This window comes from Salvelinus namaycush, chromosome 2 (assembly GCF_016432855.1).
Source record: "Salvelinus namaycush isolate Seneca chromosome 2, SaNama_1.0, whole genome shotgun sequence".
NCBI classification, from domain to species: domain Eukaryota; kingdom Metazoa; phylum Chordata; class Actinopteri; order Salmoniformes; family Salmonidae; genus Salvelinus; species Salvelinus namaycush.
Window position 1 is genome coordinate 10,785,908 of NC_052308.1, and position 21,463 is coordinate 10,807,370.

Consider the following 21,463-nt stretch of genomic DNA (forward strand, 5'->3'; position numbering starts at 1 on the left):
TGGATTCTAATCAAGTACTGCAGTGACGCCTCTTGCACTGAGATGCAGTGTCTTAGACCACTGCACCACTCGGGAGCCCTGTTTCTATGGCCTTGTGTTTTTACTGGGTCAGTAATCATGGGTATCATTTTGTGTTATATGTGTTAGGACACAAGGGGACACATATTTGGGGTTGTTGAGGGTGTCTGTATAGAATCTGACTGCAACAAATCAACCTTTTGGAGACCAATTTAAACAGGTGACACAGAGAAAACAGAGGTACTGAATACATTATGCCTCTTCCTGCCATATTGTTTATATTATGTTGTGTCAAACTCCTTGTAAGTTACTAGAACTAATTTGGTCTGAGAGAAGCCCTAGGGAACTTTAGTGATGCAGAATGCTTACACTCTAGTTAATTTATTCCCCCTCTAGTCATGTCTGTAATTACCTAAATAAAGCCTTAATTTGTGCTCCTAATTGTTGAGTTTCCCCAGTCTTTCAGCGTGGGAACCAAGGAAGAGAGGAGAAAGCATGGAAAACAGGACAGTGATATAGACTGCACGCGCGCCCCCGTCTGTCGCGTAGGAATATTGGAGCGAATGTGTCGTCTTGTGTTCACGCGTTCCGTTGGAGAGAGAGCGAGGGGAGCAAATGTGCAAGGGAGAGGGAGGGAGGGAGGAGAGCGAGTGCGCAAAGGCACAGCAGCACCAGCGGTGGCAGCAGCGTCAATGCATCTGTGAGTCTTCGAATCCGCTGTCTTGAGCTGCCAGTCCTCTGTACGTTTCAGGTTGACATTTCACAGCGCAAGGTCTTGAGGAGCCTCGCCATCAACCGACACACTTTCGGAGCTCAGCGTTTATTATTAGCTCCGCTCTAAGAGACTATTATCACGACCCTATTCTATTTATGCCAGTTTCTTGAATATTTAATGGAAAATGGCGATCTGCGCTCAGTCCTACGGTATATTCTGTCTGTTCTCAATCCAAACTATCCTCATCATCAGTTTATCTTCGCCGGCAACGGGGAGCCTCCGCTTTCCCCAACACTACACGTAAGTACCATTTGGGGTGCGAAAGAAACAGGGATACTGCGGAGAGCGCAGAACTGGGACAGGTGGCCCAAACAACGCTGTTTACTAGGTGCGATAATCGCGCGATGCTGTCTCTGATGTTGTAACAGAAACGCAGTTTCCGTCTCTGAACCATGCGTGAGCTATGTTGTAGATATATCCGCTTGCAAGAATATTATTCTAGCAATGACAATCTAGCCATATAATATGAGGGTCTACCGCTTCTGCCCTTGCATATATTGTTGATTAGGCTATGGGATGTTGCGTTCATGGATAGATGCATCATAGGCTACTAATGGGGCACAGGTGCTCGCCGTAATAGCATGGGCATTAAATTATTAATCATGGCTTGGGATACGATTTCCGCTCAATACAGGTCACCTATTTTTTTGTCTTCTGTGTTCATAACGGATAGGCAAACATGCTACAATGTTTTAAAAAATTATTCTGCCGGGGCATGGGTGATAGCTGCTTCGATCTATACCAAGTCACAATGCTAATCCTTTAAAACTCACAATCAAAGTAGCCTAATTATCAAGCAATCCTGCTGACCTTATTGCAATTTTTAAATTACCGGTAGGCCTATTCAGTCAATTTAAAGCAGCAAAATTCCATGCCCCTCTGGCATAACTCGGGAAGAAAAGTGCCCGGGAGGATGTCCAAATCTAGCCCTCCTGTTGTGCTGTGCCATTCACCCGCCTGTCACCAGGTTGGTGTGAAGGAGAACGAATTCTTCAATTGAATTTCTCTCCTCGACCCAAATAGATTGGAAATATATGACAAAAATAAGCTAAGGCACATGCCTATTCTTTAGAATGGTTTTGGATTCATCTTTCCATTGTAGTGTGTTTGATATAAGCTATTCACCTTCGTGTCCGTCAAGTTTCAGCTAGTTTTTCTTCATAATATTTAATCAAATTGTATAAACAAAACGAAACATGTATTAATTGACAGTGTTTTATGATACTGTCTGAACGAGAATAGACTGCACAATATGTATAAGTAAATAGGTCCCCAGGCGTTTTAATAAGCATTATTAGGCCCGTTATTCACAACTTTTGAAACATAATAAAATGCTATATTAAATGGACGTTTATTGCAGTAGCCTATATTGTTTTTTTTATTTTGTGATTCAATCAATGTGTAGCCTAGTTTTTTCTGCATTTCTTGTGTCAGTGAAGGTGGTCTGACTCTGGAGTCTTACTGTTGCTTTCCTTGTTTCTTCAGGGATGTAAAAAAAAGCAACAGTATTGTATAGCCGAGCTAATGCTTTGAGTCCGCATCCCCCCGCTCTCTCTAAACTGAGAAGCTTTTGGCGTTGTTTCCGATTCTGTCCCATGGATTAGGATAAATGAATCTGCAAATCCAAATACAACGGTTATTCAGCTGTTTATGTAATTTTAGATTATATAAACATTCATAATATCGCTTTCAGAATGTCTTTATTTGATATAAAATATAGCATGTGTGCAGACTATGTGACTTGTGCTGTCTGATCATTGGGGTTGTGAGAGACAGTGGATTGTGCAGTCAGATGGAACAGAGTAAGCAGGCATTGTAAGGTCACAGATTTAGCCAGTGGTAACTCGTGGAATAGATACCGGCTGGAATGCGTTTTTTTTAATATATTTTTTTACAAATCAGCATTCAGGATTAGTCCAACACGTTCTGTAAATCGGGATCAATATGATGTATCCAATTTGAATAAAGATGGATTTGGGAACTTTCCTCCTCAGGTGCATCCGCTAGTTTTATAGACTACTCAATCATTCCAAATCTAATTCCAATGCATGGTTTGTAAAATAATACAATACTATGCAGTCTGTGCGGCTACACAATTACGCACATGATGACATTCTTCTGATAGCCTAATAAAAACATGTGTAATTCAAACTGATGCTGCACCCCTCTTAGTGGGGCATTAGTAGCCTGTGTCATACATAGACTGTGTAAATTGGCAGTTGTTATCTATAGGCTATCAGGTCCTGCCTAGGAAGCTGTATTTGTAGCAGCTAGCTCAGTGTGTAGTGGGCCATTACAGGATTTATGATGGCAATTCTCACAGAGACACATGTGTGTCAAGATATTCTACATATAACTGTTTTAGGCTACTCTAGCCAAAATAAATGTAAACATTTAGCCTACTAATCATTATGATCTTGTATTTAGGCTATAGGCTAATAAGGAGTGTGAAGCCTTATCATTTTGTTATTGACATGATAGCCTAATTTCTAAACTGTAGGTGTAGGTTACATTTATTTCTGGACTGAGTCAACTCTGATAGGGTTAGGCTACATAAGAATAGGCCCCTAGTTGTTTGGATAAGAAACTAAGTTATCATTAGAGACTATTAAGAATGTCAGTAACTCACATAAATGATGTAAACTGAACTAAAATAGTGCTTATGAAAAGAGTCCTCAAGGTGAAAATGGTGAACCAACACTCAATGAAGAGATAAAGGTACAACGTGACATTGGATAAAGGCAATCCAGAGGAATGGGTGACACCCTGGTGTTGTCGCCGGTGTGTGTATCACAGTGTGTGTGTGTGTGTGTGTGTGTGTGTGTGTGTGTGTGTGTGTGTGTGTGTGTGTGTGTGTGTGTGTGTGTGTGTGTGTGTGTGTGTGTGTTTGTGTGTGTGTGTGTGCCGAACAATATTGTCCAATTCTCTAAAATTACAGTACAGTCCATTTGTTGTAACAAATAACGTTAGTGTTGGAGAAAACTCCTTACAGTCATCGGAGGTGGACTGGATCTGACACAATCATCTCAGGGTAAATGATGTATACTTTATCTTACAATATTGTGCATAAAAGTATAGGTCATTTCACGAACATAAACATAGATATGAAAATAGTCCAACTTCAAATATGAAAGATTTGTTCAATGCTTCACTTCACTAGAAATGAATTGCGTTTAGAGATCCATCACCGAAATGTGGTGATGGCGTCTGACCGAAGAGCTATAGGGTTGATATTTAAACACGTTTCATTTTCATCCTGAGACTGTCTTGGATGATAGGCCCAATAAATGTCCCAAACTCGCTGAACAATATTTGATGGATTTGTAGGCCTACTTTTAGGTCTATTCATGCCCATATTATGTAGCCTAATGAATTATTCTAGGTTCATACAAAAAGTTGTATTTAATGTGCTTTTGGATTTAATATCCTACAGCCCAAATTAAGGGCATCATTGGCTTGGTTTGAACATAAGATACATCAGCCTATGAGCTTACCTTCTAAGGTCACTTGTTGAGAGTCCATAGGTCAATCAAGCAATCTTTACAGTTTAAAGGGATAGTTCACACCCATTTTGTTTTTCATACCTCAGAATGAAGGTCTGTGGTAGTTTTAAAGGTTGGTATATTTGAAATATATTGTAGTTGATATGATTGTAGATTAATAATATTTACAGACAGGTGTTGTTCATTCAATCGCAAATGGTCACACCCTTTTTCAATATCTATTCAAAACCCGAACCCTTCAAGAAACCTTTCCGGGTCTTTCTGGGTAAGTCTCAAAGATCTTTGCACAACTGGATTGTACAATATTTGCAAATTACAACTTTAAAAATTATTTAAACTCTGTCAAATTGGTTGTGGATCATTGCTAGACGGCCATTTTCAAGTCTTGCCATAGATTTTCAAGCCGATTTAAGTCAAAACTGTAACTAGGCCACTCAGGAACATTCAATGTTGTCTTGATAAGCAACTACAGTGTATATTTGGCCTTGTGTTATTAGGTTATTTTCCAGCTGAAAGGTGAATTTATCTTTCAGTGTCTGTTGGAAAGCAGACTGAACCAGTTATTCCTCTAGGATTTTGCCGGTGCTTAGCTCTATTCCGTTTATTTTTATAAAAACATAATGCAGCCACTACCATGTTTGAAAATATGAAGAGTGGTACTCAATGATGTGATGTGTTGGATTTGCCCCAAACATAACACTTTGTATTCAGGACATAAAGAACATTTCTTTGCCACATTTTTTGCAGTTTTATTGCAAACAGGATGCATTTTCACTCTGTCATTTAGGTTAGTATTGTGGAGTAACTACAATGTTGTTGATCCATCCTCTGTTTTTTCCTATCACAGTAATTAAACTCTGTAACTGTTTTAAAGTCACCATTGGCCTCATGTTCAAATCCCTGAGCGGTTTCTTTCTTCTCCAGGCAACAGAGTTAGGAAGGACACCTGTATCTTTGTAGTGACTGGGTGTATTGATACACCAGTGGCTCCTCAGAGGAGGAAGGGGAGGACCATTCTCCTCAGGGAGTTTCATAAAAATAAAAATAATGAAACATTAAAAAAGTTATTATTTTTAGATAAAACTATTTAAAATATTCACATCACCAAATAATTGATGAAAACAAACTGTTTTGCAATGAAGGTCTACAGTAGCCTCAACAGCACTCTGTAGGGTAGCATCATGGTGTAGCCGGAGGACAGTTAGTTTCCGTCCTCCTCTGGGTACACTGACTTCAATACAAGACCTAGGAGGCTCGTGGTTCTCACCCCCTTCCATAGACTTACACAGTAATTTTGACAACTTCCAGAGGACGTCCTCCAACCTATCAGAGCTCTTGAAGCATGAACTGACAAGTTGTCCACCCAATCAAAGGATCAGATAATTAATCTAGTACTGAAAGCATAAGCTACAGCTTGCTAGCACTGCAGTGCATAAAATGTGGTGAGTAGTTGACTCAAAGAGAGAGAAAGACAATAGTTGAACAGTTTTGAACAAATACATTTCTTAAAAAATGAACAAGACAGTGAGCGCTAGCCATAGTTTGTTGTATTTTTTTTCACTTTCACTTTCACTTACTTAGCTAGCGAATGCAGCTAGCTAGTATAGTCTACTCAAACACCAGGCTAAAACAGAGGTGGATGCTATTTTAGCTAGCTGGCTATGGCTACCCAACAGTGGAACTCTTCCAAGTCAAGGTCATCTTTTGGTTTTATTAATTTATTGTCACCGGGGCCCACTGATGTAACTGCTAAACTGCTTGCTGCTGACTGTACACTGTACTGCATGATTGTAGTGTGTTTACTAACGGGTTAGTTCTTGTAGCTATGTTGACTATGGCGTTAATATGCTGTCAACGATGTAGGCTGTGTGTAGCGGTTAGCGAGTATGAGATAAAGGTTTGGCTTGGAAAGGTTTGTTCACCTGGTCACAGAGCTGATATGTTGTGCACTGAAGTCCACAAGCGTAGGGAAAAGGTGAGATGAGGAGATCGCGTAGATGCGAGAAGGAATTATACCACAATCAAAGGGATCATGCTGTTTGTATGTGGCTGCTATGAAAGTGAACTGTGTTTGCGTGTGATCAGGGGTGTATTCATTCTGCCGATTCTGTTGATTTTTTTTTCTTAAAACAGAAGCAAACTGAACGAAATGGGGATAAACATACCTGAATTTGTCCAACAGAAATTCTCGTTTGCAACTGTTAGACTACTGATTACACCCGAGATCAGCTAGATGCAGGCAAGAGTGTGCAAGGTGGTATTGAATGTGTCAATGTCTGTCACCTTGATTACTCAAATTTCTCTCGACCTGTGCACCTACATTGTAAACTTTCATTCATAGGCTAGGTTGTTGTAGGAACCTCATGATGGGTATAGGGTAAATGTTAGTATCATGTAGTAGCCTAAACCTATCGATGTTACATTGAGATGTGTGAATGGAATATGAATGACAATCATCCAATATGCTGTAGCTAATAGATATAAGGCCATGCTCATTAAAAACAATATTGTCCTCCCTCATCTTAAACGGCACCGACCGCCACTGTGATTCACCATCCAAAATGTAATTAGTAATTAGTGACAAAATGTAAATTTGATCTATATTTAATTCAGGCTGTAACAAAACAAAATGTGGAAAAAGTCAGTGGGTCTTTCTGAAGGCACTGTAATTACTACTTTAGTAATGTAGAGGTCACGTTTTATTTGTTATTAAATGTGTGTAATAAGGAACAATTGTCCCCATTAGTTGTTTTTTTCCTGTAGATTTCATTGATGTTGATGAAATGCTAATGAATTTAACAGAATTGATTTGAGCGAGGGACAGAGAGCAGAAGGGCAGGGACCCTCTATAATAGGACAGGGGTGGCTGTCTTCCTCAACGAAGGCCTGTTTGTGAGTGTGTACTTGTTTTTTTGTGTGTGTGTGTGTGTGTGTGAGAGTGTGAGTGTGTGTGTGTGTTTGTGTGAGTGTGTTTTAGATTAGTATGTATACAATTTAGTTGTGTCTGTCTACAGTACGTGTGATTATGTATAGGCGACTGTACTGTACACTAGTCAAGTTGTGTAAGGAGTGTTTAGCTTGGGGACAGAGGCATTGTCACTACAGATGTAAAATCTTCATTTGACCTATATTATCACAGCAAAATAATCCTGCAGTAACAGGATTTGAACGTTTAGTCCATAATGTTATTTGATCAGAGGTTAGGCTATTAGCTGTCCAGAAGTAGGCTACATGAGAAGTGCAATACTGCTAATTTAACCGTGTGTTAGTGTGGGTTTTCAGTTCATTTATTTATACTGAACAAACATATAAACGCAAAATGCAACAATTTCAAAGATTTTACTGAGTTACAGTTCATATAATGAAATCAGTCAATTGAAATAAATTCCTTAGGCCCTAATCTATGGATTTCACATGACTGGGCAGGGGTGCAGCCTTCGGGGGGCCTGAGAGGGCATAGGCCCACCCACTGAGGAGCCAGGCCCAGCCAATCAGAATGAGTGTTTCTCCTCAAAATGGCTTTATTACAGACCGAAATACTTCTCAGCACCAAAACAGCAACAAAAGAGTGTTCTAATTAAGATCCTACATCTGTAGCTGTCAGCATCAGTTCATTCTGCTCCAGTGTGGTTGTTTTCACTTCATTGCTACCGGTGAGCTTTTCATAGTCAGCGAGCTTTCTTCAGCAATCCTGCCTTGCGCAATCCTGATAGAGGCTTCTCTCTTTCCTTGTCTTGTACTCTATGTCATATCCCCATTATAAACGCAGTCAATACACAAGTCTGTATCTTAGTAACATTTGAACATGTGCTTGCTCTACACTCACAGAGGCCTATGTATTATCTTATTCCTGTCAGTGGGCCTTGTTAAAGATATGATGTACTGTTAACTATCCTCAGTGCTTCCAGGTCTCACTGTCACTTCTTGGCAGACTGGTATTGCTTAAAGGGACATTTCACCACTGCTGTGTTTCACTATATACACTACTGTTCAAAGGTTTGGGGTCACTTAGAAATGTCAGAGCCTGGACTCGGACCAGCACTACATTGTGGTGCCTTAGACCACCGCGCCATTCGGGAGGCCATTGAGTAGATATGTACATTAAAGTTCAAAAGTTTGGTGTCACTTAGAAATGGCCTTGTTTTTGAAAGAGAACCACATTTTTTGTCCATTAAAATAACATCATATTGATCAGAAATACAGTGTAGACATTGTTAATACTGTAAATGACTGTTGTAGCTGGAAACGGCAGATTTTTTTGGAACATCTACATAGGCGTATAGAGGACCATAATAAGCAACCATCACTCCCGTGTTCCAATGGCACGGTGTGTTAGCTAATCCAAGTTTATTATTTTAAAAGGCTAATTGATCATTAGAAAACCCTTTTGCAATTATGTGCACAGCTGAAAACTGTTGTTCTGATTTAAGAAGCAATAAAACTGGCCTTCTTTAGACTAGTTGAGTATCTGGAGCATCAGCATTTGTGGGTTCGATTACAGGCTCAAAATGTCCAGAAACAAAGAACTTTCTTCTGAAACTCGTCAGTCTATTCTTGTTCTGATAAATGAAGGCTATTCCATGCGAGAAATTACCAATAAACTGAAGATCTCGTACAACGCTGTGTGCTGCTCCCTTCACAGAACAGTGCAAACTGTCTCTAACCAGAATAGAAAGAGGAGTGGGAGGCCCTGTTGAACAACTGAGCAAGAGGAGAAGTACATTAGAGTGTCTAGTTTGAGAAACAGACACCTCACAAGTCCTCAACTGGCAGCTTCATTAAATAGTACCCGCAAAACACCAGTCTCAACGTCAACAGTGAGGACGCCTATATGGTGATGCGATTTGCATCTTTGCAAGCTAACGTTAGCTTCATTAGGTTCCTCTACCTAGCTAGCTAACTAACTACCACAGATGCTAACATTTTAGAGTTTGATCCCATCAACATCTGCAGCGGCATCAACATCAAGCTCGGCACCAGGAACTAGTGTACGTCACCTTCTAACGTTTTACTACAATCTACAAAATATTTCCATGACTCAATGATGAGCAAATACATATACTGGAGGTAGGCATGAACGTGGTCCATGTCTTGTTATCATAGTTGGTGTGTTTACAAGTAAGCTAGCTACAACTTCTACTGTAGTTTTTCTGATTTATGGAGGCTTAGTTGATTCTTCATGCAAGGCTTGAAGTCTAAACTGGAGAAAAGGAGGTATTAGTACAGAGGGGATGCTGTGGGAGATGGACTGGTGTCTTTTGGGGGTGGTATTGTGTGTGAAGGTCAGTATGCATGATCTATTGACATGAAGGGGGTGGCTGGATATTGCTCCTTGAGTGTGTATTGATGGGGACAAAACAATAAAATGTTGGCTAATCACTGACTACTGTGTGCCCTACATACTAAACTGTTGGTAGTGCTTGTCTACTCAACAGCACAACTGTAGGTGCTCATACACAACTATACACAACTAGACTGTCTACAAGTCAAGTCCCCCTTAAACTTTTCTCATCTTTGCTAACAGCTCATCTCAATGCCCTATTTTTGACTCAGAGTTTAACAACAGATAAACATGGTTTATTGTATGGTTACGCGTCCCCATGATCAGTCTTCATGTTTTACACATCCTCATGGTCAGTCTTTATGTTTTACACATCCTCATGATCAGTCTTCATGTTTTACACATCCTCATGGTCAGTCTTCATGTTTTACACATCCTCATGATCAGTCTTCATGTTTTACACATCCTCATGATCAGTCTTCATGTTTTACACATCCTCATGGTCAGTCTTTATGTTTTACACATCCTCATGATCAGTCTTCATGTTTTACACATCCTCGTGGTCAGTCTTTATGTTTTACACATCCTCATGATCAGTCTTCATGTTTTACACATCCTCATGATCAGTCTTCATGTTTTACACATCCTCATGATCAGTCTTTATGTTTTACACATCCTCATGATCAGTCTTCATGTTTTACACATCCTCATGGTCAGTCTTTATGTTTTACACATCCTCATGGTCAGTCTTTATGTTTTACACATCCTCATGATCAGTCTTCATGTTTTACACATCCTCATGGTCAGTCCTTATGTTTTACACATCCTCATGGTCAGTCTTCATGTTTTACACATCCTCATGGTCAGTCTTTATGTTTTACACATCCTCATGGTCTCTCTTCATGTTTTACACATCCTCATGGTCAGTCTATGTTTTACACATCCTCATGGTCAGTCTTTATGTTTTACACATCCTCATGATCAGTCTTCATGTTTTACACATCCTCGTGGTCAGTCTTTATGTTTTACACATCCTCATGATCAGTCTTCATGTTTTACACATCCTCATGATCAGTCTTCATGTTTTACACATCCTCATGATCAGTCTTTATGTTTTACACATCCTCATGATCAGTCTTCATGTTTTACACATCCTCATGGTCAGTCTTCATGTTTTACACATCCTCATGGTCAGTCTTTATGTTTTACACATCCTCATGATCAGTCTTCATGTTTTACACATCCTCATGGTCAGTCCTTATGTTTTACACATCCTCATGGTCAGTCTTCATGTTTTACACATCCTCATGGTCAGTCTTTATGTTTTACACATCCTCATGGTCTCTCTTCATGTTTTACACATCCTCATGGTCAGTCTATGTTTTACACATCCTCATGGTCAGTCTTCATGTTTTACACATCCTCATGGTCAGTCTTTATGTTTTACACATCCTCATGATCAGTCTTCATGTTTTACACATCCTCATGGTCAGTCTTCATGTTTTACACATCCTCATGATCAGTCTTCATGTTTTACACATCCCCATGATCAGTCTTCATGTTTTACACATCCTCACGGCCAGTCTTCATGTTTTACACATCCTCATGATCAGTCTTCATGTTTTACACATCCTCATGATCAGTCTTTATGTTTTACACATCCTCATAGTCAGTCTTTATGTTTTACACATCCTCATGATCAGTCTTCATGTTTTACACATCCGCATAGTCAGTCTTCATGTTTTACACATCCTCATGGTCAGTCTTTATGTTTTACACATCCTCATGGTCAGTCTTTATGTTTTACACATCCTCATGATCAGTCTTCATGTTTTACACATCCTCATGGTCAGTCTTCATGTTTTACACATCCTCATGATCAGTCTTCAGGTTTTACACATCCTCATTATCAGTCTTCATGTTTTATACATCCTCATGATCAGTCTTTATGTTTTACACATCCTCATGATCAGTCTTTATGTTTTACACATCCTCATGATCAGTCTTCATGTTTTACACATCCTCATGGTCAGTCTTCATGTTTTACACATCCTCATGATCAGTCTTCATGTTTTACACATCCTCATGGTCAGTCTTCATGTTTTACACATCCTCATGATCAGTCTTCATGTTTTACACATCCTCATGATCAGTCTTTATGTTTTACACATCCTCATGATCAGTCTTCATGTTTTACACATCCTCATGGTCAGTCTTCATGTTTTACACATCCTCATGATCAGTCTTCATGTTTTACACATCCTCATGGTCAGTCTTCATGTTTTACACATCCTCATGGTCAGTCTTCATGTTTTACACATCCTCATGGTCAGTCTTCATGTTTTACACATCCTCATGGTCAGTCTTCATGTTGTACACATCCTCATGGTCCGTCTTCATGTCTTTCCAGGAGACTTGCAGTACATACAAATCTTCTGCAAGATGTCGAAGCAGTGGGTGGTGAAGAATATTGCCACAGTGCCAAATCCTGCTAAACCTGCTGCCATTACCCAACACAAGACGATGTTCACGAGCTGAAGAACATTCTGGAACATTCAACGCACACAACATTCATATTCAGTTAGACTGATGTTGTAGTATAAGAATGTGCACAACTGCGTTGTGGTATATATAGGCTTAGGGTTTCCACATGGCCATATTTACATGTTACAGCGCTTGTTTCGGAAAACAGAAGACCGTGTGGACTACCTGTGCTAATTAGCTATCTGTGTCTCCGAACACCTGTGTGTAAACGGACGACAGATGTCACAAACGTGTTGTCACTGAAAAAGACTGTTGCTTGCAACTGTGTTAAAACCGGTTAAAACAGTCTACAGTAGTGTGTATTTTGCATTTGTGAAATTATTTTGATGTGATATGAAGGTAGAGGGATTTATCTTTCTAGAACCGTATCGCAGTTGAGAAGCGATTCACATTTACATGGAGTATTTGACTGTTTTGTCTACCAGAGCCAATTCACCCTTTAAACGGAAATGTAAGGTCCCTGGACTAAGGAGTAACGATAGGCTCCTTTAGTCCAATATTGGGCCAAGATATTTCTAGCTGTTATACATATTTATATAACGGTGTTTTCCATAAAAAAAATTACAAGTGTACTGACAAGTGACTAAATGATTCCAGCTGCATCAAAAACCAATAAAGATAGACTTCAACTTCTGGATCAATTCATTGGGATAATTATGAAATGTATTTGGATAACCTAGCTTCAATCTTACTGCTAAAACAAATGATGCAGGGAGTTGGTTTATCCTTTAAACTTACATTTGTTGGCAGGGTAAACATGTTTCAATAAAACAGATTAGTCTGTCAATATAGCAAATAAGTAGACATGACTTGTATTCTAGACCAAGTTTATTTGCTCAGGAGACCGAGGAGAGTTTACACAGCAATACACAGGAACAGTTATGGCAATGTATGACATATATACAGTAGAAAGAAAAATATACTACTTACGCTTATAATAAATACTACAGTTCTACAAAGGGAATACTTACATAATATGGTATGTTTGGTGGGTGCAGTGAGGTGTTCGGTGTCACTTTGATACAAGGGGAGATTGTTGTTATGGGACCTTTCACATCTCTTGAGTCATCAACTTATTTGTTCATGGCCATTTGTTGTGTACTGTCTGTATTCCTACAGTAGCAGCATGGTGTAGAATATGAGACATCCCACAAACACATAGTAACTAGCTAGTTACAACACACAGTTATAGTTACTCCAAGACTAATATGAGTCTTAAAGACAAAGTAATTCCGTTACTCTCCGCCAACATCATTAAAACATGTATCCAGTTCTGATCCTAATGAGAGGCACTGAGGTTAGCTACTGTAGACTAGTTAGCTAACTAGCTATAACATTACTACGGTATATTTTAGGTATAGCAAACACAGCTAGCTAAATTTGGCTAGCCTGGCTTGTAGAGGTACTAGCAAGCCTCGTTATGGCCGACTCGATCAAATTGTACTTTACTGAAAAACACTTCCTTGTGATAAAAGTTATATTGACAGTTAGCTACCGACCGCAAAACAACTTACTTTTTTGTCATTTGCCCTCCTGAGTCCTGTTCCAGCTGGTCTAGGCTGCCGCCGCTGCTTGCTGGTCTCGCAACTCCTCTTCAGTTTATTCCGGCACAAATAAATAGGCCTGTGTGTTCCTATGTAAAAGAACATCAAAACTGTTTCATCGTCCAGCTCTTGTTGGAAAGAGGACTCATCAGAAGCAGCCATTGTAGCTAATTATTTAGCCATCTCGGATCGACAGTGCACTGTGACATAGCTCCAATGAAACTGTAAACGGGTACCGCCCCCGTTTTGAAAAGCCTGCCTTCGAGTTTGGGAGCAAGGAAGTAGGGCTCCCGTCAGGCTGTAGTCTTTACAAAGGGACAATGAGGAAAATGAGTCAACCTAGATATGCTGCAACATCGTTGGGAGAAGTCCAATGGCTCTATTGAAGAAGGACAACCATATCTACTCCCTGATAGAGTGATCGTGCAATTGGCGAAACACAAAGGCCACAATAATTGCTACAAGACATGACTCCATTTTTTTTAGATCAGGCAGTAGGCTCAAACAACCAATGATGTCATTGGTTGAACTCTCCCAGCGCGAAAATAAAAAAGACAGGTATAGTGCATAATTATGTCTGAAACACCCTCTCATCAATCAGAATGATGTAGGGAGACTGGAAAAACACCCCAAACTGTCTAGCGGTGAAGTTTACCTTTAATAGATCTGTCTTTTCTTGTCTTTCATAAGAATCTTTTAACGCTGACATTTATTTTTGTCATATTATTAAGAGACAAATTACATCTACATTTGAGTCATTTAGCAGGCGCTCTTATCCAGAGAGCAAATGACAGTGTGTCTGAACTGAAAGGCTGCGTGGCTCAGAGCCGGCTGCTGCTGTCTCGTCAAAACACAAGCACAAACTAGATGGTAACTTTACATGAAGTAAAGACGTGGGGCTTGCTTTAGATCTTTAAAAGTTTTTTTGTGGTAGTGTAAGAAGTTGACATAGTTTTACTTTACTAAATAAAGCAAAGCAGTTACATATAGTCAAAGTTACATTTACTAAAATAATTGGTTTGATTACTTTGATAGACTACTATATCAACCTTATTACTTTGGTTTGCGGCACAATCAGATCACGAAATGTCTAAACTACAGTTGTTACGTGTGAAAAGTGAAAGAATAAAGACAGGACAAAGTGATCTTCTGTCAGAAGATGGGAATAAAAGGCAGGATCATGTGGACAACACTTTTAGGAAAGCAAAGCAACGCAGAATAATAGATGCACAATTTTATTTTGTAAAACCTTCAGTGTAAATTAAGTTGGATTTTAGTTGAATGTTGATGTAATGATTAGACTATTTTAGGCTATTATTTAGAGAGAGAAATATGATGGTGCATCTAGTGATGAAAGCTCTTTAGAAGTATTTGTTTGGTATTTGAAGAACTATGTAGAATAGGTTCGTATGTAGACCTACTGATAGCTAGCTGTAGTTCTATCTAATTAAACAAACTCTTTAGGCTAACAGTGATCGCTGAAAAGTACATTTCCTGAAGAAAATGTGATGTGCTAGCTAGCTTGTTTTAAAGTATGTATGGTTTTGAAATAAGTTATAGTAGTGGTAGTGTCTACAGTATTAATTCATGGTGAATAGTTATAGTTGAACATGTAGGTCGATGAAAATATTGATTGATTGATTGGTTCATAGGATAGGATAACCTGAACATGTGAACGTTGGTTTGTTGTCTCTAGCTTAAACAGTTCAAGAGTTGCAATTATTGTTGATGGATATTATACTGTATGCTAATGTATGCACATTTAAGTATTTATTTTACAGTGTGTCTTCAGAAAGTATTCACAATTTAATTTAAAATATGTAGAATCTATGAGAATAGAAAGGTTCAGAACGTTTGTGAAACATCACAGCACAGTTGAAAAATGTATGGAAAATATAAATAAAAACTGGATGGTGTTCAGAGATAGATGGGAGGGGTTGAGTGGAGCTGAAGGATGGGACTAAAAACCATCAAAAGATAACTATTGTAAAATATACTGTGCCCACGAACTGTATATAGTATGTATAGTATGTACATACTATACATATAGTACATATAGTATGTATGTATAAGCTGGAAGTAGAAGCCTACGTTTTGTTGTCCATTAGTTTACTCCAATTAGGGGAGGGTTAGAAAAATATGTAAAAAATGGTTAGGGGAAAATAAAAAATGTAAAATATAAAAATATATTTTATGTATATATTTTAAAAAACAAATGTATATGGTGGATTGGAAATGAGGCAATTAAATTGATGGAAATCACAATCTATCTGTGATATTAAAGCTGATCTACCCCTTCATTAAAAATAATAATAATAAAGTATTCACACTTGTCTTTTTCCACATTTTGTTGTTTCACAGCCTGAATTTATAATAGATTAAATTGAGATTTTGTGTAGCTGGTCTACACACAATACCTCATAATGGAAAAGTGGAATTATGTTTACTACTAATTCATTTAAAACGAAAAGCTGAAATGTCTTGAGCCAATAACTATTCAACCCCTTTGTTATGGCAAGTATAAATAAGTTCATGAGTAAAAATGTGCTTCACGTGTCACGTAATAAGTTGCATGGGCTCATCTCTGTGTGCAATGATAGTGTTTAACATGATTTTTGAATGACTACCTCATCTCAGTACCCCACACATACAATTATCTGTAAGGTCCCTCAATCGAGCAGTGAATTTCAAACACAGATTCAACCACAAAGACCAGGGAGGTTATCCAATGCCTTGCAAAGAAGGGCACCTATTGGTAGAGCGTGGTGAAGTTATTAATTACACTTGGATGGTGTATCAATACATCCAGTCACTACAAAGATACACTCATCCTTTATAACTTAGTTGCCGGAGCGGAAGGTAACCGCTCAGGGTTTGCACCATGAGGCTAATGGTGGCTTTAAAACTGTTACAGAGTTTAATGGCTGTGATAGGAGAAAACTGACGATGCCTCAACAACGTGGTAGTTACTCCACTAAACTAACCTAAATGAAAAGAAGGAAGTCTGTACAGAATAAAAATAATCCAAAACATGCATCCTGTTTGCAATAAGGCACTAAAGTAAAACTGCAAAAAATGTGGCAAAGACATTAACTTTATTTCCTGAATAGAAAGCATTGTGTTTGGGGCAAATCCAATACAACATATCACTGAGTACCACTTTTCATATTTTCAAGTATGGTGGTGGCTGCATTATGTTATGGGAATAAACGTAGTAGAGCTAAGCACAGGCAAAATCCTAGGGGAAAATCTGGTTCAGTGTGCTTTCTAACAGACACTGGGAGACAAATACCTTTTAACTGGACAATAACCTAAAACACATGGCCAAATATACACTCGAGTTGCTTACCAAGATGACATTAAATGTTCCTGAGTGGCCTAGTTACTGTTTTTGCTTAAATCGTCTTGAAAATCTATGGCAAGACTTGAAAATGGCTGTTTAACAATGATCAACAACCAACTTGACAGAGCATGAATAATTTAAAAAAGTATAATGTCCAAATATTGTACAATCTAGGTGTGCAAAGCTCTTAGAGCTGTAATTGCTGCCAAAGGTGATTCTAACATGTATTGTCTCAGGGGGTTTAATACTTATATAATCAAGGCAATGGGTGAAGAATCTCAAATATAATATATATTTGGATTTGTTTAACACTTTTTTGGTTACTACATGATTCCATATGTGTGATTTCATAGTTGTGATGTCTTCACTATTATTATTATACAATGTAGAAAATAGTCAAAATAAAGAAAAAGCCTTGAATGAGTAGGTGTGTCCAAACTTTTGACTGGTACTGTACAGTCGTGGCTAAAAGTTTTGAGAATGACACAAATATTAATTTTCACAAAGTCTGCTGCCTCAGTTTGTATGATGGCAATTTGCATATACTCCAGAATGTTATGAAGAGTGATCAGATGAATTGCAAAGTCCCTCTTTGCTATGCAAATGAACTGAATCCCAAAAAACATTTCCACTGCATTTCAGCCCTGCCACAAAAGGACCAGCTGACATCATGTCAGTGATTCTCTCGTTAACACAGGTGTGAGTGTTGACGAGGACAAGGCTGGAGATCATTCTGTCATGCTGATTGAGTTTGAATAACAGACTGGAAGCTTCAAAAGGCAGGGTGGTGCTTGGAATCATTGTTCTTCCTCTGTCAAACATGGTTACCTGCAAGGAAACATGTGCCGTCATCATTGCTTTGCACAGAAAGGGCTTCACCGGCAAGGATATTGCTGCCAGTAAGATTGCACCTAAATCAACCATTTATCGGATCATCAAGAACTTCAAGGAGAGCGGTTCAATTGTTGTGAAGAAGGCTTCAGGGCGCCCAAAGAAAGTCCAGCAAGCGCCAGGACCGTCTCCTAAAGTTGATTCAGCTGCGGGATCGGGGCACCACCAGTACAGAGCTTGTTCAGGAAAGGCAGCAGGCAGGTGTGAGTGCATCTGCACGCACAGTGAGGCGAAGACTTTTGGAGGATGGCCTGGTGTCAAGAAGCCAAAGAAGCCACTTCTCTCCAGGAAAAACATCAGGGACAGACTGATATTCTGCAAAAGGTACAGGGATTGGACTGCTGAGGACTGGGGTAAAGTCATTTTCTCTGATGAATCCCCTTTCCGATTGTTTGGGGCATGCCATTCATGTGTGGGGTTGCTTCTCAGCCAAGGGAGTGGGCTCACTCTCAATTCTGCCTTAGAACACAGCCATGAATAAAGAATGGTACCAACACATCCTCCGAGAGCAACTTCTCCCAACCATCCAGGAACAGTTTGGTGACGAACAATGCCTTTTCCAGCCATAAGGCAAAAGTGATAACTAAGTGGCTCGGGGAACAAAACATTGATATTTTGGGTCCATGGCCAGGAAACTCCCCAGACCTTAATCCCATTGAGAAGTTGTGGTCAATCCTCAAGAGGCGGGTGGACAAACAAAACCCCACAAATTCTGACAAACTCCAAGCATTGATTATGCAAGAATGAGCTGCCATCAGTTAGGATGTGGCCCTGAAGTTAATTGACGCATGCCAGGGCGGATTGCAGAGGTCTTGAAAAAGAAGAGTCAACATTGCAAATATTGACTATTTGCATCAACTTCATGTAATTGTCACTAAAAGCCTTTGACACTTATAAAATGCTTGTAATTATACTTCAGTATTCCATAGTAACATCTGACAAAAATATCTAAAGACACTGAAGCAGCAAACTTTGTGGAAATTAATATTTGTGTCATTCTCAAAACTTTTGGCCACGACTGTATATACCTTTTTTAATGTTCAAATTTTTCTTCCACTTTGACATTACAGACTATTTTGTGTGGATCGTTGATAAAAAAAGGCAATTAAATCCATTTTAATCTCACCTTGTAACACAACAAAATGTGGAATAAGTGGAGTGTGAATACTTTGTGAAGTCACTTTATAGTACAGACAAGAGCTAGACCAGAGCTAGTGTGAACCAGATTTAGCTAATTATGCACAGGACCAGATCAAACCAGCGCTACTGCAGACCAGAGCAGTAGTTTGGTCAGTAGTTGTGGTCAGTGTCTACACTACAGTTTTTGCATGTGAAAACTGAAAGAAGTGCAATGAGAAGAGATCGGGTGAAATATGAAGCGAATGAACTGAGACAGCTTCGCTCTATTCAATCAGAGCAGCAAGATCAATTGTACAGCCCTCCCTTCTCTTTACAGACAGGCTAACTAGCCAGTTGAGTTATTTAGAGCGCAGGGCACGATCCTGAGAAGGAGGATGATGCGCTGTTGCCTTGGATGCCTCCCTGTAGCTACTTTCTTGGTGTTCCTAATTTTTCACCATCATTACACTATTGTTCTAAATTCAATTACCTTCTTCACCCTCATCATACTTTTTGCCTGTGCTGCCACATGCGCTTCTCTGTGTGTGTGAGTATCCATTGCAACGGCTCCATTTGGGCTGCTCAATGATGAGACATGAGAGAGCTGCTTTAGCTAGCTACTTTTCGTCACTCTAAACTCTGACAAACAGCTGTAACTTCTGATTGGTATGAGATAATTATGTTTTGGCTCTAGCAGAGAAGTAGACCAAGATGTCTGAAGTGCTGTGTTAATTCGGTTACTAAAACAGCTGTATCGTTAGATTGGTTGCAGATATTTTTGTTCCAATTTCAGATTTGAATAGCAGGGAAATAGACCAGATGTCATACCCTCTAACATTTTGTTGAAGTCGTTGCATTTACTGTGAATGGAATGTTGGAAGTGATAATGTCACAATGGGACCTTTAGAATGTAGAGGGAATTCCATGCAAGTGGATGAAGATGGACAAAACGGACCAAAAGCTTAATATTTTAAAAAGTATAAAAGATATCAAAAAGTTGTATACAAGCACACTCTTACAGACCGGTCTACACATTTGAAAGTTTGAATGACGTTTATAGCTTAAATAGTGTAAGATGAATAGCCTTCCAAATAATAATAATAATAATAATAAGTATGATGAAGATTTAAAGGGGAGAGTTTTGCTTCGCAAGCCCCAATACAAATATGAGCTAAGAAAGGGCTTCATGTTTGTAGAGTTACTATTTCCTTAACATTTGTACATGGAAGCACAGCCGCGAGCTGCCCAGTGACACGAGCCTACCAGACGAGCTAGATTACTTCTATGCTCGCTTCAAGGCAATTAACACTGAAACATGCATGAGAGCATCGGCTGTTCCGGACGATTGTGTGATCACGCCGTAGTCAATGTGAATAAGACCTATAAAGAGGTCAACATTCACAAGGCCGCAGGGCCAGACGGATTACCAGGACGTGTACTCCGAGCATGCGCTGACCAACCGGTCAACAAGTGTCTTCACTGACATTTTCAACTTTTCCCTGACTGATTCTGTAATACCAACATGTTTCAAGCAGACCACCATAGTCCCTGTGCCCAAGAACACTAAGGCAAACTGCCTAAATGACTACCGACCCGTAGCACTCACGTCTGTAGCCATGAATTGCTTTGAAAGGCTGGTCATGGCTCACATCAACACCATTATCCCAGAAACCCTAGACCCACTCCAATTTCCATACCGCCCCAACAGATTCACAGATGATGCAATCTCTATTGCACTCAACACTGCCCTTTCCCATCTGGACAAAAGGAACACCTATGTGAGAATGCTATTCATTGACTACAGCTCAGCATTCAACACCATAGTGCTCTCTAAGCTCATCAATAAGCTAAGGACCCTGGGACTAAACACCTCCCTCTGCAACGGGATCCTGGACTTCCTGATAGGCTGCCCCCAGGTGGTAAGGGTAGGTAACAACACATTCGCCATGCTGATCCTCAACACGGGGGCCCCTCAGGGGTGCGTGCTTATTCCCCTGCTGTACTCCCTGTGCACTCATGACTGCATGGCCAGGCACGACTCCAACACCAGCGTCAAGTTGCCGATGACACAACAGTGGTAGGCCTGATCACCGACAACGATGAGACAGCCTATAGGGAGGAGGTCAGAGACCTGGCTGTGTGGTGCCAGGACAACAACCTCTCCCTCAACGTGATCAACACAAAGGAGATGATTGTGGACTGAAGGAAAAGGAGGACAGAGCACACCCTCATTCTCATCGACAGGGCTGTAGTGGAGCAGATTGAGAGCTTCAAGTTCCTTGGTGTCCACATTACCAACAAACTATCATGGTCCAAACACTAAGACAGTCGTGAAGAGGGCACGACAAAGCCTATTCCCCCTTAGGAGACATGGGTCCTCAGATCCTCAAAAGGTTATACAGCTGCACCATCGAGAGCATCCTGACTGGTTACATCACTGCCTGG

The 21,463-nt window shown here is 39.7% G+C and overlaps 1 protein-coding gene across 1 annotated transcript in view; it reads left to right on the forward strand.

Moving 5' to 3' along the window:
• Positions 1–917: 917 nt before the first annotated feature.
• LOC120020369 (voltage-dependent calcium channel subunit alpha-2/delta-2-like) overlaps positions 918–21,463 on the forward strand; it is a 298,389-nt gene continuing 277,843 nt past the window's right edge. Inside the window, exon 1 of the mRNA XM_038963972.1 lies at positions 918–1,033. Coding sequence (XP_038819900.1) covers positions 918–1,033 — 116 coding nt within the window. The remainder of the gene's footprint in view (positions 1,034–21,463) is intronic.